Source organism: Lynx rufus, unplaced genomic scaffold (genome assembly GCF_022079265.1).
Source record: "Lynx rufus isolate CCGP_SWC_20201006 ecotype Redwood Valley unplaced genomic scaffold, mLynRuf1.p SCAF_31, whole genome shotgun sequence".
Lineage (NCBI taxonomy): Eukaryota > Metazoa > Chordata > Mammalia > Carnivora > Felidae > Lynx > Lynx rufus.
In genome coordinates this window covers 539,206-558,478 of record NW_025814847.1, presented here as the reverse complement: position 1 = coordinate 558,478, position 19,273 = coordinate 539,206, and the positions used below count along the sequence as shown (strand labels likewise).

The window sequence follows — 19,273 nt, the reverse complement described above, 5'->3', positions numbered from 1 at the left end:
TATTTTCGACACGCCACTAGATGTGATTTGTTAACGTTTCATTTAGGATCTTCGCAACTATGTTATAAGGGACACAGGTCTATAATTTTCTTTTCCTGTCTTTTCATAAATTTGGTATCAAGGTTCCTTTTAGATGTATGTTTATCTTAGTTTTCAACAAGGCTATAGACTTTAATAGATTTGAAAATGTTTCTTCCATCATTACCGTGTTTTTCAAGTCAGATAAGAAAAGTTATCCATGGGGCGCCTGGGTGGCTCAGTCGGTTAAGCGTCCGACTTTCACTCAGGTCACGATCTCACGGTCCGTGAGTTCGAGCCCCGTGTCGGGCTCTGGGCTGATGGCTCGGAGCCTGGAGCCTGCTTCCGATTCTGTGTCTCCTTCTCTCTCTATCCCTCCCCCATTCATGCTCTGTCTCTCTCTGTCTCAAAAATGAATAAACGTTAAAAAAAAATTTTTAAAGAAAGAAAAGTTATCCACGTTGAATTCATTTCACAAATTAACAAAGTCCTTTTAAAAGATTTCACCATGATTTCATTGGAGTCAGAAGAGAGAAAGGATATAAAAACACATGATCGTGTTCCTCGTTCCAGAAAAGATGAGGTAGATACATTTCTCTTTATTTTCCCCACTAAGTACAAATAAAAATACTGGACATTGTATATAAAACACAACCACAAGATAATTCTAAAAGCTGGAGAGGTGGCACCTGGGTAGCTCAGTCAGTTAGGCGTCCAACTCCTGATTTCAGTTCAGGTCATGATCTCACGGTTTGTGGGTTTGAGGCCCACGTAGGGTGGAGGCTGCTTGCGATTCTCTCTCTCCCTCTCTGTCTCTCTGTCCCTCCCCCCTCAAAATAAATAAATAAACAAACATTTTTAAAATATATGGATAAATATAATAGACTATCCTCCTCTTGAGTTTTTAAATTATATTTGATAATTGAAACAAAAACTATAACATTACCTTACATGGTCCTCAATGTATATAAAGGATATATTTAAGATAAGTTATTAGGAAAGGATAGTAAAAGAATCTAATACAAGTAAGGTTTTACACTTTAGTTGAACTGGTAAAATGTCAATACCAGTAGACCATAACTTATGTATGTGTAATAAAATGCATAAAGCAGCCATTTAAAAATCTGTTCAAGATACACTGTAGATATGGGGCGCCTGGGTGGCTCAGTCGGTCGAGCGTCCGACTTCAGCTCAGGTCATGATCTCACAGCTCGTGGATTTGAGCCGCACGTCGGGCTCTGTGCTGACGGCTCGGAGCCTGGAGCCCGCTTTGGATTCTGTGTCCCTCTCTCGCTGTGCCCCTTCCTCACTCGTGCTCTCTCTTTCTCTCAAGAATAAATAAAACATTAAAAAATATATATATATACTGTAGATAAATCAAAATGAAACTATAAAAAACATTCAAGGGGCACCTGGGTGACTCAGTTGGTTAAGGGTCTGACTTTTGCTCAGGTCATGACCTCACGATTCGTGAGTTCGAGCCCCACATTGGTCTTTGTACTGACAGCACCGAGCCCGCTTCAGATCCTCTGTCTCCCTCTCTCTCCGCCCCTCCCCTGCTCATGCTCTTTCTCTTTCAAAAATAAATAAATACTAAAAAAAAAGAATGAACTGAAATTTAAAAAAGATTTCAAGTGACCCACAGAATGACTAAGAAAGTAAAACCAAAGAACGGCAATGGCAACAAAGAAGAAGAAACAAAGAAATAATAAAATGGTAGACTTGGGCTCTAGTAAAGCAATAATAACATTATGTAAACGAATGGAACAGAATAGATAACCCAAAATACACCCATGCAAGTATGGCCACGTGATTTCTCCGAAAATTGCAAAAGCATTTAAATATAGAAAGGATTATCTTTTCGACAAATGGTGCTGGAATAATTGAACATCTTCAGGCAGAAAAAAATGAACCTCAGTCTAAACCTCACACCTTATACAAAAATCAACTCAAGATGGATCAGAGATTTAAATACTAAATATTAAAACCACAATAAGATACTACTGCACATCTATTAAAACAGCTAAAATATGGGGCGCCTGGGTGGCGCAGTCGGTTAAGCGTCCGACTTCAGCCAGGTCACGATCTCGCGGTCCGTGAGTTCGAGCCCCGCGTCGGGCTCTGGGCTGATGGCTCAGAGCCTGGAGCCTGTTTCCAGTTCTGTGTCTCCCTCTCTCTCTGCCCCTCCCCCATTCATGCTCTGTCTCTCTCTGTCCCAAAAATAAATAAACGTTGAAAAAAAAAAAAAACAGCTAAAATAAAATATGGTAACAATAGCAAATGCTGATGAAGATATAGAAGACTCAAAGCTGTCCGAAAGTACCAGTGGGAATGTAAAATGTTACAACTCTAGAAAATGGTCGGTCAGTTTCTTAAGAAATTAAACAGACATTTACCATCTGACTCAGCAATCATACTCCTGGGCTTCTATCCAAGAGAAACTTTTTTTTTCTGCTTTTTGAAGATCTGTGATTACTAGTGAGACACATTTATGATTGTTTTGCATCCAGCTCTTGGTTTCAGCTCAGGTCATGAGCTCACGGTTTGTGGGATCGAGCCCCACGTTGGGCTCTGCCCTGGCAGTGAGGAGCCTTCTTGGGATTCTTTGTCTCCCTCTTTCTCTGCCCTTCCCCCACGCTCTCTCTCTCTCTCTCTCTCCCTCTCAAAATAAATGAACAAACTTAAAAAAAATTTTTTTAAGGAAGTATCTATTTCAGTCGCTTATGCTTTGGGTCGTCTGCCTAATTCTTATTGATATGTAAGACTTCTTTATGTATTATGGATATAAGACTCCTGTGGAATTAAAGTATTAAAAATATCTTTTCAGACTATATGGCTTGCCTTTTTGCCTCTCATAATGGTTTCTTTTAATTAAAATAACTCTTTAATTTTGCTGTAATATTGTCCAAGCCTTCACTTTCTCGTCTAGGAAATAAGAATTATGGTGGTATCTCACAGGAATTAAAAAAAAAAATGCACATGCTCCTGGGATTTAGCAAAGCCCAATAAATATTGTTATTATTCCCTGTGCCACCCTTTGTTCCTCCTTCTGACCTTCTCTTTGCTTCCATTTCCTCTGTTCTGAATATCTGAGAGATGATGTAATATAGCAGAAAAGACTGGCTGTGTGGCCTTAATCAATTCCTAGCCTCTGTGAGCCTGGTTTCTTCTCTGTAAAATGGGGTCTGCATCACCTTTGGGACTCAGTTCACTCCTGACACCTTTCATTGACCACCTACAACTAAAGTGAAACAAGCACGAAAAAAAAAAAAAACTAGAGACAGCTCATGGTCACGTGTCACTTTCATGGTCCCTCCTATAAAAACGTCAGTTAAAGGAGAGGTGTGTGCACTGTGCAAAGGAGGCGGAATCATTTGAGTGACTGGCATCCAGAGAACAACATGCTTGCTTACCTAGCATGCTTCATCCTTGTCCTTCTCTGCCAACATCCAGGTGAGTCCAGACCGTCCTGTTCTCCTGACTGCCTTCCCCATCCTGTACACCTCTAGGCTTTGGGGTCCACTCTGGGACTCTGGCCAACTCAGGAAGTTCTGCTCCCTCATCTCATATTATTTTCTGCATCTCGTGACCTCTAAATCAGAGGACAGGAAGAAACGAGAGGAGAAAGAATGGCTCTGGGGACAGTCGCCCCTTCTGACTGTCCCAGGGAAGGAAGGGCTGAAGACCTGTGTTCAGAAAGACCTGTGTTCTGCCATGAATTAAATAAAAGATGTTATCTTCCCCGAGCCTCAGCCTTCCTTCCCTTGGAGGGCGACTTTAGAATCAAAATGAGAGCGTACTGGTGAATGTTTCCTTATTTATAAGTATACGTTTTTTAAATATTTAGAAGTCCATATTTAAAAATAGGTTTTAAATATGCTTAGAAAGATATTTTCAATGACTGTGCATAACAGGGAGGTTAATGGCAGGAAAGGTTTGAATTTTCTCTCTTAACCAGGCCAATTCAACCCGTGTCCACTCAGAAGAGCGTCTCCTACTGTAGGCACTTTATGTTTACTAACACGAAGGACTGAGGCTGTTGCTTCTCCGGTCCCAAGGGTTCTACCCTTTGAAGATGTTACTAACCTCAGAGCTCTCAGAAAGCACCTGGAGCCCCATCGGTTAGGACTATCTCTCCAGTCACCCAACTCGCAGGGCACCCCCATGAGGTCTCCCTCTGGGGACTTGGCACAGGTGGTCCGTTTGTGGGCACCCCACGACTTCCTGCGGCGACCTGCCCCAGACCACACAGTCGGTCCCTGCTCCCAATCCTTCCCGGCCTCACTGAGTGCTCAGCATCAGCAGACCCTCGCCTTCCCTGAGTTCATTAGAATTTTGCACGCTTTTAGGAAGCTCCTGGCTCGGAGCAGGTGGTCCTACCGTGGGCTTTCGCTTTACAAACGGCTCCCTGAATAGAAACAGTAATCAGAAGTGGAACTTGAAAAATGTGAAGTGGGGGAGGAAACAGCGGGGCTTTTCAAACCCCCAGGTGCTCACCTGGAACGCGAGCTGTGGGCAGCACTGGGTGCTACACCCCCCCCCCCCGTGGTTGAAGGGAGTCCACGATTGTCCTAGGGCCTCTAGTGGGCAGGGCAGAGGAAGCAGTGCCAGCCCTGGACAAGGACCCCCGGGTTTGACCTCGTCGTATTGTCGTGAGTAAGGTCCTCGGCCTCTGTACGCGAGCACATAGCCTAACCTGCAGAATTATTGTGATGTTTTAAATGAGATACCAGGTACCAAACAAGTACAGTACTAATCGCATGTATTATGCTCCTGCTGCACATCCAAGGCGTTTTTCACACCGTGTCCTCATGAGCCTGTGAGATAGACGTCATCACCCTCCGTTCTTAGATGGGCAAACTCGGGCTGGAGAGGTCAGGTATCTTGGGCGAGATGGTACAGCCGTTAAAAAGTAGGGCAGGGACTGGGTTTCCAAAGCTAGTTAGTGTTCTTTTCATCACACCCAGTTGCCTGACAATGCGCTGGACCCCGGAGAAGCCCTCTGTAATTGCGGATTTGAGCTGAATCTTCCCCAGGAGAGCTGTTGAGATTCCTTACCTCTCCAGCTACCCGAGGCCAAGGTAGGGACTGAAGATGCCCAGGAAGAGAGCAGGTCACTCCAGGCTCAGGATGTGGATGTACCATCAGGAACCACCCTGGCCATGTTCAGAGGGGCCAAGAAACCGCTCTTGCGGACTCAGGATTCTCATCTGGAAAATGGGCTCAATAGTCTGCTTCTCCCTCACAGATTTTGGGAGGACTAAGTGATACAGCGGGGCTGAGGAGACCATGTTTTCAAAAATTTTTTGATGTTTCTCTATTTTTGAGAAAGAGAGTGAGAGAGAGAGACAGGGCGTGAGCAGGGGAGGGGCAGAGAGCAAGGGAGACCCAGAATCCGAAGCGGGCTCCGGGCTCCGGGCTGTCGGCACAGAGCCCGACGCGGGGCTCGAACCCGCAAACCGCGAGCGAGATCGTGACCTGAGCCGAAGTCAGACGCTTAACCGACTGAGCCACCCAGGCACCCCAAGGAGACAATTTAAAGAAGGAAAACAAGCCTCGGTGGTTCAGTCAGGTAAGCATCCGACTCTTGATTTCAGCTCAGGTCATGGTCTCACCGTCGTGAGATCAAGCCCCACGTCAGGCTCGGTGCTGGGCGTGGAGCCCGCTTAAGATTCTCTCTCTCTCTCTCTCTCTCTCTCTCTCTCTCCCCCTCTGCCCCTCCACCACCCCTCTCCAAAAAAAAAAAAAAAAAAAAAGGAAAACAGAAAACGTGGGTGAGCAGGTATTGAGGAGATGTTGAAAAAGACCAGAAGAGCCAAGAGGGAATGGGGGTGTAGATGACCGAGGGGCAACCTCTGTCTCACGTACCTAAGACTGATTTAAAATCCTCTTTCTGTTGTACCTGAGGTAAGGGGAAGTTGGGTAAGGAACAGTAGTTTCCAAAATTGGTGTTTTTCTGTCTTAAGCAACAGTTTGCTTTTATGAAACACAACCTTATGCAGAATCAAACACGTAAATTACTGCACGGAGTGGAAGCCTCCCTGTCGCAAGAAGGGTTCCCCAGCCTCCTTCCCATCACCCCTCCCCATCTCTCACCCCCTGGACCTTCTCTCAGCTCTCCAGAAACACCCTGAGGCGCTGCCACCGGCCTCAGGGGTGGCGGGGGCAGAGCTTGGGAAGCCCTGCCTTAGGAGTCCTGGCTCCACTGACTGAGAACACGTCACCGTGACCCTTGGAGGGAGCGTCAGTCTCCTCATGTGTGAGGTGGGATAGGACTTCGTAGTCCCTAAGGTCTCTCCCGGCTCTGAGATGCTCTGGCTTCCATGAAGAGGAGGCCATGAGACGCTGGTACATTCTAATGGACCGCTAATGGACCGTTAACCAACTGAGCCACCCAGCTCCCCCCTTCTCCACTCATCTCTTAAGTCTTGTGGGGGGAAACAGGTTACGGTGGAGGAAGTGATAACCCAGAGGAAAGGTACGTGACAAAGGGGAGGAGCTGTTGTCCCTTCCTGTTGTGAACAGTGTCTTAGGGTCGATGCTCCTGCTGTCAAAACATCAGAGTCTTGGCCGGGACAGAAGGCAGAGGGCCTACTGCTCCAGCTCCCCGCCCCCCACCCCCCCCCCCCCCCGCCACCTCCAAAGGCAGGTTGGCAGGGGACGTTGGCTGCGGGAGTTCTTACCATGCGGGGTGATTGGGCATAACCATTCTGCCGTGAATTAGCCAGGGAATGGTCAAAGGCATTAGGCTCCAGACCACCTTCTGAGAAGTTCATCCTGCTGAGAAGCCAACCAAAGAAGTTTGGGGAAATCTGTTTCTCACTTCTAGCCATCCTTAGTGAAATGAGAAGTAAAAATGAGAAGCGTTCTCAAGGCCTGTCTCCTAGATAAGGCTCCCCTCCCCACCCCCCGTTGGCAGACGGCTCTGAACTTCTCAAAATGCTTTCAAATCCATGTCGCCCCTTCATCCACCCCAAATTCTGGCAAATAAAGGTTATTTTTCTCTATGAGAGTTGAAAACACTGAAACTCAAAGTGCTCAGTGGCAAGGCAGCCGTGTGAAGAGCTTAGGCCTCTGAGACAGAAGGACCCGCTAGCTTCTCGTCCCACATCCACCACGTCTCGGATTGGGGCCATGGGGAAATCACTCAGCATCTTGGAGCCCCAGTGTCCTCATCAATAAGGTGAAGTTTTAGTAACCTCTATCTCATGGAGTTACTTTCAGAAATAAAAAAGCCTAACGCCCATTAAACCAGTTTAGGAGCTAAGGAGTGATACCAGGTGTGAACCGTCTCCTGGCTCCCCTTTAGGCCAGAGCACTACCCCTTTCACACTGTTCCATACGGCCTGGCCATCCCCATCCCTCCCTGGGTGTGACCCCAGACCTCACCACCAGGTGACCAGTTATGGGTCAACAAATGGTACGTTCACCCACCGCCCAGCGGAATAACTCCTTCTGGGGACTTTAAAGTAGAAAATCAAGTGTGGTAAATTTCAGGGGGTGGACGTGAGAAAAAAGTGGAGGCTTGCTCAGGGAAGGGCTTTATGGGTCTTGAATAATACTTGGACCGGCAGAGAGACGGATAAAGCACAAAAAAATGTGGGGTACAAAGTAAACTGGGAGTCAGGTGAGGGAAGCTGGCTCCTTGTCCGGTGGTAGTAAGTGACGTCATGTCTTCTCACGGCATCATAGGGTCATCCTGCCCTTGAGCAAATGCCCTGGACTTTCTTGATGAGTCAGCCCAGGTCATGTGATACTGTTGAGCTAATTAGCACGCCAGAGGAAGGCTACCCCTTGAGCTAGGCGCCTGTCAGTCTTACCCAACCCATGCAGCTGCTACAAAATGAGGAAAGGGTAAGGTGGATGCGGAAGAGGCGAGTTAGGACAGTCACTGCACTGGTCCTCCAGGTGGGAGGGTAGATGAGTCTCTTGAGGCCCAATCCTCCTGGGCCTTTTTGGTAGGTGTTATCCACTCATTCTCTAGAGTGTCCCAATCTTACAGATCACGTTCACTTTCCCTACTGTAGGTTCCCCAAATGCCTGCTACATCCCGTTTTATAACCCATACAGGTAGTTAATTAATGACTATCTCCTGACCCCATGAGTAGGAGTTGCTCCCTAGTTATATCCTCAGCTCCTAGACACAAATATGGAACTCCTGGCACAAATGTGGAGCAAAATAAATCCTTGCTAGAGGAAGGAGTGACTGAAAGAGGAAACCATGACCTACCTAGGCATGGTAAAATTCGATAGGATCAGGGCAGGTGGAAAAGCCAATCAGAACGCGAAGCTTCGGTTCAGTCTTGAAATACTGAGAAGAGAAGTCTCTTGTTTCTGGATCCCTTTTCCCCCCACCAACTCTGAAAAACTGAGTTGTGAAACTCTGGGAAGGTCTTTCCACAGAGGAGGAAATAAAACTGGTTAGGACTCACCCACCCGGCCCCCTATCCTTTGAACTCACATTTGGGGAATGGCATGGAACCACTTTCTTCTTTCATGACCCGTCTTTTCATCCTGAAGATACAATTAAGGTAGAACGATAGACTCCCTCTAGGCTCCTGTGGGCAATTTGCACCGTGAGGTCTTCCAATTTCATACTGACAAGGAGCAATGAATTTGGAGGCATGTTTTATATATATATATATATATATATATATATATATATATATATATATATATCTCGCCACACGAAATTTGCAGCTCTTGACATTCAGCCTGCAAAAATAGAACCACATGTGTGAACAAGTGAGAAGAATAATCGTGCATGGCCTAAATGGGTGCACACAGCCACTAAAGCCACATCCTTGCATTTTGCCACCTCCCCAGCTTACACATCTCCCCCCAAACCTCATGCGAAGATGATTATTATTCAAAGGTGCCCTAAATCCAGGATTGCACCTATTTAGGGCCAGGGGATACCCAACCTTCATTTGACTGCAGAATATTCACCTTATTGTTGAAGTAAAAGGACACAAACATTAGTTGATCAGTCAAAAATTGAAAACAAAATAGACTTTGTCTGTTGCATGTACTGGGACTGTTTAGACACCCGTTGAGATGGTTAAACCACTGGAAACCATCCTACTTCAGTATTAGAGATGCAGGGGAGAAGCTTTTTGAAAAATCAGATTATTTAACATAATGATTTAATAAAGCCTTGATGGATCTAAAATATATATGCACTGACTGATAAATTATGGGGACAAGGGGCCAGAAATGTTTCGAACAGGAATCAGCCCCTCAAAAGGCATTTACCCAGGGGAAGAAGCCATAAATTTACCCCCCTCCCCCACAAAGAAAAAGGTTGGGAAGAAGCCAGTACTTTTGGACACAAATTTACCACCCCCCCCCCAAAAAAAAAAGGTTGGTCAAGATCCCAAAACTGTGATCGAGGGACTAGGGGGACTAGGTGAACATTTAGTGGCATCAGATTCCCTTACTCTGGGGCACCGGCAGCTCAGCTCGGGCTTGAGGGAAGTTCACCAAAGGACATGAAGGGGAAACCAGGATCTGTGTCTTCACAGACTGTTAGACTGTGTCTAACCCCAAAGTCTTCAGGGTTAACATCTGAGCCCTCCTGGGAGCTGATGAAAGGGAGAGGGCTAGAGCTGGCACAAATGCCCCAGGGCCTTCAGACTAAACCAACGGGGGGACATTGGGTTAAATCCTCAACAAATCATCACCTACTAGCTTTGTGCCTTTGGACAAGTTACTTAGGTTTTTTTTTGAATCTCGGTTTTCTCATCCAATCATGAGCTGACAAGCTTTTGCTGTAAAGGGTCAGATAGTCAATATTTTAGCCTTTGCAGAGGATATAATCTCTATTGTAACTTCTCAAGTCAGCCTTGGTAATGGAAAAGCAGCAAGAGACACTATGTAAGCAAAAGAACATGGCTGTGTTCAGTTTGAACTTTCTTTACCAAAACAGGCAGCGGGCCACATTTGGCCCATGGATTATAGGTTGCCGATCCCTGTGCAAAGGGATCAAAATTCCAAGTTTTCAGGATCGTTTTACGTATTAGGCATAATCTTTACAACAAGGGATGGGCAGGGATTCAACCTTAATACATAGCAACTATATCGGGAACTCTGTCAGAGTAGTTGGGTTGTAACAGAGACTCTGGAAAAAATAGTGCAGCCATTTTTCGATATCTAGATAGGCCAGTACAGGAATTTGTATTTTACTAGAAGAGGGATAAGTTACAGCGGCGCCACAGGGGTAGAAAATATTATGGTAACACTCAATGCTAAAATAATAATAGTAATAATAATCCAACGAAAAATGAGCAGAGAACCTGAAGAGGCATTTTTCCAAAGAAGACGTAGGGATGACCAACCAACACATGAAAAGATGCTCCACATCACTAGTTATCAGGGAAATGCAAATCAACCGCCATGAGGTATCACCTCCCACCTATCAGAATGGCTAGGATCCAAAAGACAAGAAATAACAAGTGTTGGTGAGGGTGTGGAGAAAAGGCAATCCTAGCACATTGTTGGTGGGAATGTAGATGGTGCACCCACTGTGGAAAACAGTATGGCGTTTTCTCAAAAAATTAAAAACAGAAATATCATATGACCCAGTAATTCCACCACTGGGTATTTACCCAAAGGAAATGAAGACACGAATTCGAAAAGATATATACACCCCCCTTTGTTTATTGCAGCATTATGTATAATAGCCAAGATGTGGCAGCAAACCCAAGTGTCTATGAATAGATGAATAGATAAAGAGGATGTGATGTATACACATGATGGAATATTACTAAGCCATGAAAAGGAATGAGATCTTGCCATTTGCAATCACATGGATGGACCCAGGGGGGTTACGCTAAGTGACAGAGGTCAGACAGAGACAGAAAAACGTCATATGATTTCACTGATATGTGGAACCAAAAACCAAAACGATTGAAACAGACTCATAAATACAGAAAACAAACTGGTGGTTGCCAGAGAGGTTGAGGGGTGGAGTGAAATAGGTGAAGAAGATTAAGAGGTACAAACTTTGAACTATAAGATAAATAAGTCACAGGGGGGAAAAGCACAGGACAGGGATTAGAGTCAATAATATTGTAATAACTTAGTCTGGTGACAGGTGGTGACTATGCTTATCATAGGGAACACTGCGTCACGTATAGAATTGTTGGCTTACTGTGTTGCACACCTAAAACTAACACGAAACTCTACTTCGATTTAAAAAGTATGGCAACATACAGAAATAGAACCTGGATGCTTGGTCAATCATACGGAGCCACTGAGGCACAGGGCCCGGGACCTACGATAGTTTTAATTTCAGAATCAGAAGAAAAGTAAGTATAATGATAACAATTAATATATAATAATGAGTCCAGCTGGCATTACAATTCATCGTTATGCCAATGCAGTCATAAAATATAATTTTTAATATTTTTATGGTCGAAGGACCAACTACGGCGAAAGTGCAAGCAGCCTACAAAAGTCATAATGAGGACCAGCAGTTACCTCATTATACTACAATGGTCAGGAACCTATAGTTTGGATGCTCTGTTGGATTTGGAAAAGGTTTTCTTGGGGCATCTGGCTGGCTCTGTACGCCGAGCATGCAACCCTTGATCTCGGGGTTATGAGTTCCAGCCCCACGCTGGGCAGAGAGATGACTTAAAAAGGTTTTCTTCGGGGCCCCTGGGTGGCTCGGTCGGTTAAGCGTCCGACTTCGGCTCAGGTCATGATCTCACGGTCCGTGAGTTCGAGCCCTGCGTTGGGCTCTGTGTTGATGGCTCAGAGCCTGGAGCCTGTTTCAGATTCTGTGTCTCCCTCTCTCTCTCTCTGCCCCTCCCCTGTTCATGTTCTGTCTCTCTCTGTCTCAAAAATAATAAACGTTAAAAAAAAAAAAAAAGGTTTTCTTCGGTTTTTTTTTTTCCTTTTTGTGCTTTCCGTGGTGGAACTAATAAAAATTCTCTTAGAAATTTCAGCGTGACGCATTACGGTTAAGAGGCAGAAGGGAAGAAAACTGGGTTTTGTGCTTTTACGGAGAACACCTTTAAGAAGCTTTGGGTTCTGGTTTTGGTTCACCACTATTCGTGATCCTTGAATAAGTTCTCTCAGCCTCTGGCATTTAGTTCTCTCATCTGTAAACAGTGACCTATAAGACCTCGACCCTGTGGGTACTGATGTGGGCTTTCCCTCCTACAGACTGTAATTTCAACAAGTCATTTAACCTCATTGTGGCTCAAGTTCCATATATAAATATATATATATATATATATATATATATATATATATATATGAATCGTTCCTCTAAGCATTGTTTTAAGAGTCAAATAAGCCTCACTACAAGTCCTAATCGTTGGGCGTAAGGATCACGGGTGCCCCTGGACATACTGCAGGGCATCCAGTAACTCACCCCTTGCCTTTCCACTCAACGAAGGACACCGAAATTCAGGTCAATGAGAACCTCACTCAGGGATGATCTTGAATGCACCTTAATCTACCCTAAAACAGGAGACCAAGTTTCCCAGATATTGTTATCATTAGGAACTTAGAGCTCCCTCCCCAGTGTCTGGTCTGTGCTTCTGCATCCAAATCAGTTCTCCCAAGGGAGTCTGGGGGAAGGGGACAGTAAGCTCCCGACTTGTCCCCTAACGGGAACTTGTCAAGGATGGAGCCGGGCCTGATGACCTACCTCAGAGTGTGGTCTTTCCAGACTGAGGTCTCTGGGAAGGGATGGGTTTGCTTGCAGTCGCTGCTTTCAGGCAAGGCGCTCTGACCTCAGTGCCTTCGTGTGAGTGAGGTTTCAAAGGGTTTCCCAGAGGTTGGTTGGGTTGGCTCCACAGGGTTTCTCAGGACCTTCCCAGGACCCAAAGCAGGCGAATAATTGGTGACAAGGGCAGGGACATGGGTTTATTTTACGGTTCTCTGTCTCTGCAGGGCCAGCAACCTCTGGAGCCCCGAAGGAGCTGGTTGGTAACCTTGGTGGGTCTGTGACTTTCCCTCTGAAGCTCCCAGGAATTCAGATAGACACTATCGTCTGGACGTTCAACACAACCCCTCTCGTCACCATAGAGCCAAAAATGCCAGACAGACAAGCCAACGTCATAGTGACCCACAGTCGCAACAAGGAAAGGGTGAAGTTTTTACAAGGAAACTACTCCCTGAAGCTCAGCAAACTGAGTAAGAATGACTCTGGTGACTACCGCGTGGTGATATACAGCTCTTCCCTCAAAGACTCCTTCAGCCAGGAGTATAGGCTGCGTGTCTATGGTGAGCAGAGTCGGTTCCCAGAGTGGATGACTGTTTTCATAAAGTGGTAAACTCTGATATTGGAGCTGTCCAAGCAAAGGTTGGATGAACCCTTAGCAAGAATGTGGAAGAGGGAACTCTTGTATGGATGAAGTGAATGTAGTTGACCCCTAAGTTCCCTTCCTGGTCAGAGACTGCGAGAGGCAATGCAGTATAGACAATGGATGATGTGGGACACAGCGACCACACAAGCCAAATGCTGGCTGCTCCACCTACTAACTGCATAGCCTTCGCCAGGTTACTTAAGCTCTATGAAACTCCGTTTCCGTATCTGTAGTGAGGAAGAAAGTGGTCCCTATCTTAGAAAGACTTTTGTGTGTAAACATCAATTACACCTTCTCCCCTACCAACGCCAATCAACTGAGAAATGGACACAAGAATCAGGAGGAAGATAAAAATATCAGTTATTTTTTCTGGCGAAGCTAGATAGGAGAAATATTTTCCCCCAACTCTAGATCACTCAGGGAAGATGAACTTACAAAACAATGGCTCAACCAGCTGTAAGAGTAGTTGTCTCACTCACTGAGCTACAGTACAAGGGATGCCAGGAGATGGGCCTCCAAGTTTGCCCTTAACATGTAGGCTATGGACCTTGAGCCAGGTGGCCCTCCATATAGACATAATTGAGGGGATCAGGGGGACACGCGTTATGTGGCCAGACTGGCTGGGGGAGGGGGAAAAGGTCAAACCACATCTAAACAGAAATCGTCACAGCACAAAGTAGACAGATGTAGTAGAGAAATGTAGAGGGTGGATGTCAGGCTCTCACCATCTCATCAACGAGCAAATTGCTCATTCTCTAGGGGAGAACAGCGAGCAGAAGAGAGAGAGGGGGGGACCAGAGGTATTATTCCCACACTATTCTCTCCCGGAGAGTAAAGCGAAAGTCGCTTCAAGGAAGCCTGAGGACAGAAGAATGGGGAGCCTCTGGAAAAGATAAAATTAGCTCCCATCTACGATGCATCTAGCACAAGGCTGGCCGTATAGCTGTGCGTTGAAAATGGCAGCTGCTCTCTTGTTGTATTATTATTATTTCTACTGCTATTGGTGCTTTTAGGTAGCTGTGGGAAAGCAGACCTAGGTAGCTCTTTCCCAGATAAGAATAAGAATTCTTCCCTGAACTGCTGCTCCCTCTCTGCTCTGTAGCACCGCAGAGACTCAGTCCCAGATCTACAAGAATAATTCAGAAAAGGCATAGTTTCCACCCTTGGTGGTCTGTTTCTCTTTTGCAGAACACCTATCAAAGCCCAAAGTTACCATGGGTCTGCAGAACAATAAGAATGGCACCTGTCTCACCAACCTGACATGCTTCATGGACCAGGGAGGAGAGGATGTGACCTACAGCTGGGAGTCCCTGGGGCAGGCAGCCAATGAGTCCCATAATGGCTCCATCCTCCCCATATCCTGGAGGCTGGGAGAAAGGGACACGATCTTCATCTGTGTGGTCCGGAACCCCATCAGCAGCAACTCTTCAAACCCCATCTTTGCCAGGAAGCTCTGTGAAGGTGACTCTCTCTCCTCTCTCTCTCTCCAGGGGCCTCTGGTCTCAGGACCTAGACCTTCTTCAGTCCCTGGTCCCCTTGGGAACAGCCCATGAAAACTGGAGACCCCCGGGAACTCAGCAGACTGGGAGGGAGGTGGCACTTGCCTCAGAAGTTGGGTCATTTTCCCTATCTGACTCTTCTCCCTTCCCTGCGCCCCCACCTACTCTATCTTTAAAGGTGCGGCTGCTGACTCAGAATCCTCCGTGATCCTGGCTTCCCTGGGGGTGCTGTTGCTGATCACTGCCTTTGCACTCATGCCAGTTCTTCTGATTATGCAGAGAGAAAAAAGAAAAGGTAGAGCACACACTACTTTTGCCTTCAGCCTCATCCGTGCATGTGCCCCCTCGTTTATTCAACAAACATACGTTGAGCTGTGTGCCAGGCTCAATACTAGGCACTAAGGATACAGAAATGAAGAAGCCATACTCTGTGTCCTCAAGGAGAACGCAACCAACCTTCACTCCTTAGTTCCGGAGTAAGAGAGTGCTGGAGTCCTTAACTCCTCCCCTAAGACCGAACTCCTCCCAGTTCCCTCCCCAGCGCCACCCCTACCCTTCCCCCAAAGGGACTTACTGGCGTGACTCTCCTGATGACACAAACCCCACACTGCTGACTCTGCTCCCCCGACCCGGGAGGTGACAGCCTCCAACTCTGAGGTCCCATAGAGCGGCACACCCTAATCAGCCCTTCCAATCCCCACCCTTGTCAGAGGCCCCAAACCAGTCCTGGCCCTCGTCACCGGACCAACTCCAGAGACCTCTCTTTACTCTGTACCTCAGTCTAGATGCATTCCTCCTGGAGAAATCTGTCTCTGCCTCTTTCCGTGCCACGTCCCAAGCTCTGCATCCCTAAACCCTGCTGATTTGTTTTCTCAGGTTCCCACTGATACTGTTGGTGTGGGGTGTTGGGGAGGGACCTAAGCCTCAGTTGTGTATAAATCGCAAATGTTAAAATCTTCCTTCCCTCTTGAAAGAGCTCTGAAGGCATTTCTGACTCGCTCTGTTTCCCCTTTGGCTGACTTGGTCCAAAAATTGGGAAGTGAAGTGCTGAGAGTAACCAGTTCATCGTGGGATCTCCCTGAGTGTAGCACTGAGAGTCCCACGTCCTGAAACACCCTTCAGCTGTAGGGACTCAGCATGGCAGTAACCTTAAGTGGGTCTTCCAGGGGGTGAGCTGGTGGGGGTGGTGAGTTGGAAGGAGGTTTGGCCCTGATTCTCTCCCGCCTCACTTTCAGAGTCCATTGAAGAGAGGAAGGGAATGGACACTCATCAGGAAATTCCTAACCACTACCCCCCGTCTGGAGAGACCCCAGTTTACGACACAATCACTTGCGTTGATGTGAGTCCTTTTTCTGTCTTTCCTGGAGGCTGATCTTATTCTCTAAGGCCCTTCTTGCTTTGGTTGAAATTTCTGCATGGACTTGGGTAACATGGGTATGAGGATGTATAGTCCTTGAAACCCCATGTGTCTCCCCAAGTCCTTATGAATTCTGTCTTGTGCAGGATTTGGTGGCCTCTGTTTCTGTCCCAGCCAGTGATGCTCACCATGTGATCCATGGCATCTTCCCTTCCCTCCACAGTTCACAAGGGCCACTCAACAGGCCCGATTTCTTTTTCAAAGGACGGCAGGTAGAAAAGCGTGACTCTGGCCTGATGTTTAAGTTATAATGTAGTTCTGTCGTTTTGACCCATCAGTGATCCTCACATATCTGCTCCAAGGACCCTTCAGGCTAATGGAAAAATTTACTTGCAACTTTAACAATATTACTTCCCATTGTACTTCCATCACCTCAGGCTGCTCATAGCTCACAGGACTTCTATATCTTACACAGTTTTAAACTTATTTAAATACAACACAGTTTAAAAATCAGGCAATGTCTTCTTGAAAAGAAGTTATTAATAATTATAATAACACTCACCAGCAAGAGCTTCTCCTTTCCCCATTCCTGGTCCAGAACCTCTCTTCCTTCTTGCCCCTTCTCCCATCTCTGCTTTCCCTTCTCTAGACTCTGGGTGTCTCTTTGGCCTTGTCGAGCTGACCCTATGATTTCTTCTTTTTTTTTTCTTTAATAGAAAACTATTCCAGAGGAAAATCCAGAAAAAACACTTTATTTCTCAGTGCAAATACCTCAAAAGGTAAGAAGCTTTAGAGCTGAGATTCACCTTACTTGTCTCATCCTTTTTCCTGGTTCAAGCTTAGCGAAAAATGTCTTGGGCCCCAAAGATCTTGTATTCTCTGGTATTAAACGTTTCCCCGGTATGTTCCCATTCTCTTTGCTGAGGGTTACCCAAGAATAAACAGAATAAATGAGAATTATGTTTTAGGAGTTGGATGGGGTAATATGGAACAAATAGAAAGGGAGAGAAGAAGTTCTAGGGAAAATCAGCAGGATCCCAAAGATTTGGGTTGAGAAAAGTCCAAGGCTTGGGTCATGCCTCAGAGGGCTGGGGAGGCAATGCCAGCTTGCCGCTGAGCCAACAGTAAGCCGGAGGTGGGAGAAATTTCTGCTGCTTTCCTTTGGTCTAGCTATGTTGCATCGTGTTCGCACCCTCTCCCTAGTCAAACTACTAACGTGCTAAGCTTTAAAGCTTAACCCTTCACAGATCACGCTTCGCAGAAGTAGTGATACTGTCCTGTCTCTCCTCCCAACCAGATCAGAAAAGATGAGGATGGGCCAAGCACTTTGCTTAGTTAGCACTTTACTTAGGAGAGCAATAGGATTATTGGAAGTAAAGTGCAGCTCATTAAGCATTCAACAAGATAAATGTGGTTGGAACTTAAGTAATAATTGGGTGACCCTGGCTAGGAAGAGTGTCTGGGATGGTGGGGTCTTCTGGTGGGATCCAGAGCCCTCCCACCTCTACCTCTGATCTTTATATCTGCCTAACAGATGGAGGAGCCCCACTCTACACCCATATCCCCAGACACACCAACGTTATTCACCTATGAGATCGTCAACTAAACAGCAGTGCATTGCTTCTGCCTCATGAAGATGGCGAAGAAGGAAGCCCCTGCCCCTCCCAAAGCCAAAGCCAAAGCAAAGGCTTTGAAGGCCAAGAAAGCAGTGCTGAAAGGTGTCCACAGTCATAAAGAAAGAAGAAGAAGAAGATCTGCACGTCACCTACATTCCGGCGGCCCAAAACACTGCGTCTCCAAAGGCAGCCCAAATATCCTGGGAAGAGCAGCTTCCGGAGAAACAAGCTTGACCGCGATGCCATCACCAAGCTCCCCCTGACTACCGAGTCAGCCGTGAAGAAGAAAATGGAAGACACAACACACTTGTTTCATCGTGGGTGCCAAGGCCAACACGCACCAGATCAGACAGGCCGTGAAGAAGCTCTACGATATTGGCGTGGCCAAGGTCAACACTCTGATCAGGCCTGATGGAGAAAAGGAAACATACGTTCGACTGGCTCCCGACTATGATGTTTTGGATGTTGCCAACAAAATTGGGATCATCTAAACTGAGTCCAGCTGGCTAAATCTAAATATAAAATTTTTCACCATAAAAAAAAAAAAAAAGAAAATGGTAAAAAAAAAAAAAAAAAATCACTGAATTGACCAGAAATATCAAGGAAGTATGAATTACTGACTTCCTTCCAGAGCGACTATCTTCAGATTGAGGTCCTTCAGATGAGTTCCTAATTCCATCCACTCCTGAGAAATGTCCTCAAACCATGAATGGGCAACCATCTCTTCCTGGAAATGTGATGGTGAGTTTATCAGCCAACCCCAAGCAAGGGGCTTAGCAGTGTCTCCACAAAATGTAAATGCAGCGTCCGTCATAAGAATGACAGCTCCCGTTCTAGGGCTTGGAGGTCAGGAGTGGACCTAGAGTCCGGCAGCCAAAAGGGCAAGAATATAGGAATGGCAGACATTTCCAGAAGAAGCAGACGTAGTAGCCAGAAATGGATTCACTAACCACCTCATTAACCGTGTTCCCGGCACTGTGCTGAGCCTACACTGATTTTGGTCAGGTGTGATCTCTGCCCTTATGAAATTGGTTCCTCATGAATGACTTCTGTGGGCATTAGGAGCAGGTCTCACCACAAATCCCCAATAACCAGAGAGCCAAGTGTGGATCCACAGGACCTGGAGGTCAAAGAACACAAGGACAGAGAAGCCAGCAGAAGACTATGTTTGGCCGGGTGGAAATTCTAAAGTGTGTCTGGACTGAAGACAAGGACTGCTGCCTCAGCTCTATTTACACTCCGTGCTGTAGGTGAGAAGGTCGTGCCTTAGGGCTGTACAAAAGCCCATCTCAATGGAGACACTGAACCTGAAGACACATTTCGAATCTATTATAAAAGACGCAGAACTAGAGGTGACCATGTATAAATATTTAAAGTTGCGTAATTCGTTCAACTAATATTTATTGAGAATCCCCGCCAGGTCGGTCTGGCAAATAAAATGTATGTAATCCCCGCCCCTCA

At 46.2% G+C, this 19,273-nt stretch overlaps 1 protein-coding gene and 1 long non-coding RNA gene across 4 annotated transcripts in view; one reads left to right on the top strand and one right to left on the bottom strand.

Annotated features, from left to right (window-relative positions):
- Nucleotides 1-6,836, bottom strand: part of LOC124521776 (uncharacterized) — a 16,706-nt gene extending 9,870 nt beyond the window's left edge. Inside the window, exon 1 of the long non-coding RNA XR_006964601.1 lies at nt 6,702-6,836. This is a non-coding gene — a long non-coding RNA (uncharacterized LOC124521776). The remainder of the gene's footprint in view (nt 1-6,701) is intronic.
- Nucleotides 3,370-19,273, top strand: SLAMF7 (SLAM family member 7). 3 transcript variants are annotated; one of them, XM_047092883.1, is made up of 7 exons: nt 3,370-3,471; nt 12,925-13,167; nt 14,529-14,801; nt 15,018-15,134; nt 16,075-16,178; nt 16,913-16,975; nt 17,731-19,273. In XM_047092883.1, exons 1-7 carry the CDS (start codon nt 3,420-3,422, stop codon nt 17,800-17,802), a joined length of 924 nt encoding a protein of 307 aa, XP_046948839.1. In that variant the 5' UTR covers nt 3,370-3,419; the 3' UTR covers nt 17,803-19,273. The 3 variants fall into 3 exon arrangements, with proteins under 3 accessions (XP_046948839.1, XP_046948838.1, XP_046948840.1); XM_047092882.1 differs by having other exon boundaries at nt 12,925-13,257; XM_047092884.1 differs by lacking the exon at nt 15,018-15,134 and having other exon boundaries at nt 12,925-13,257.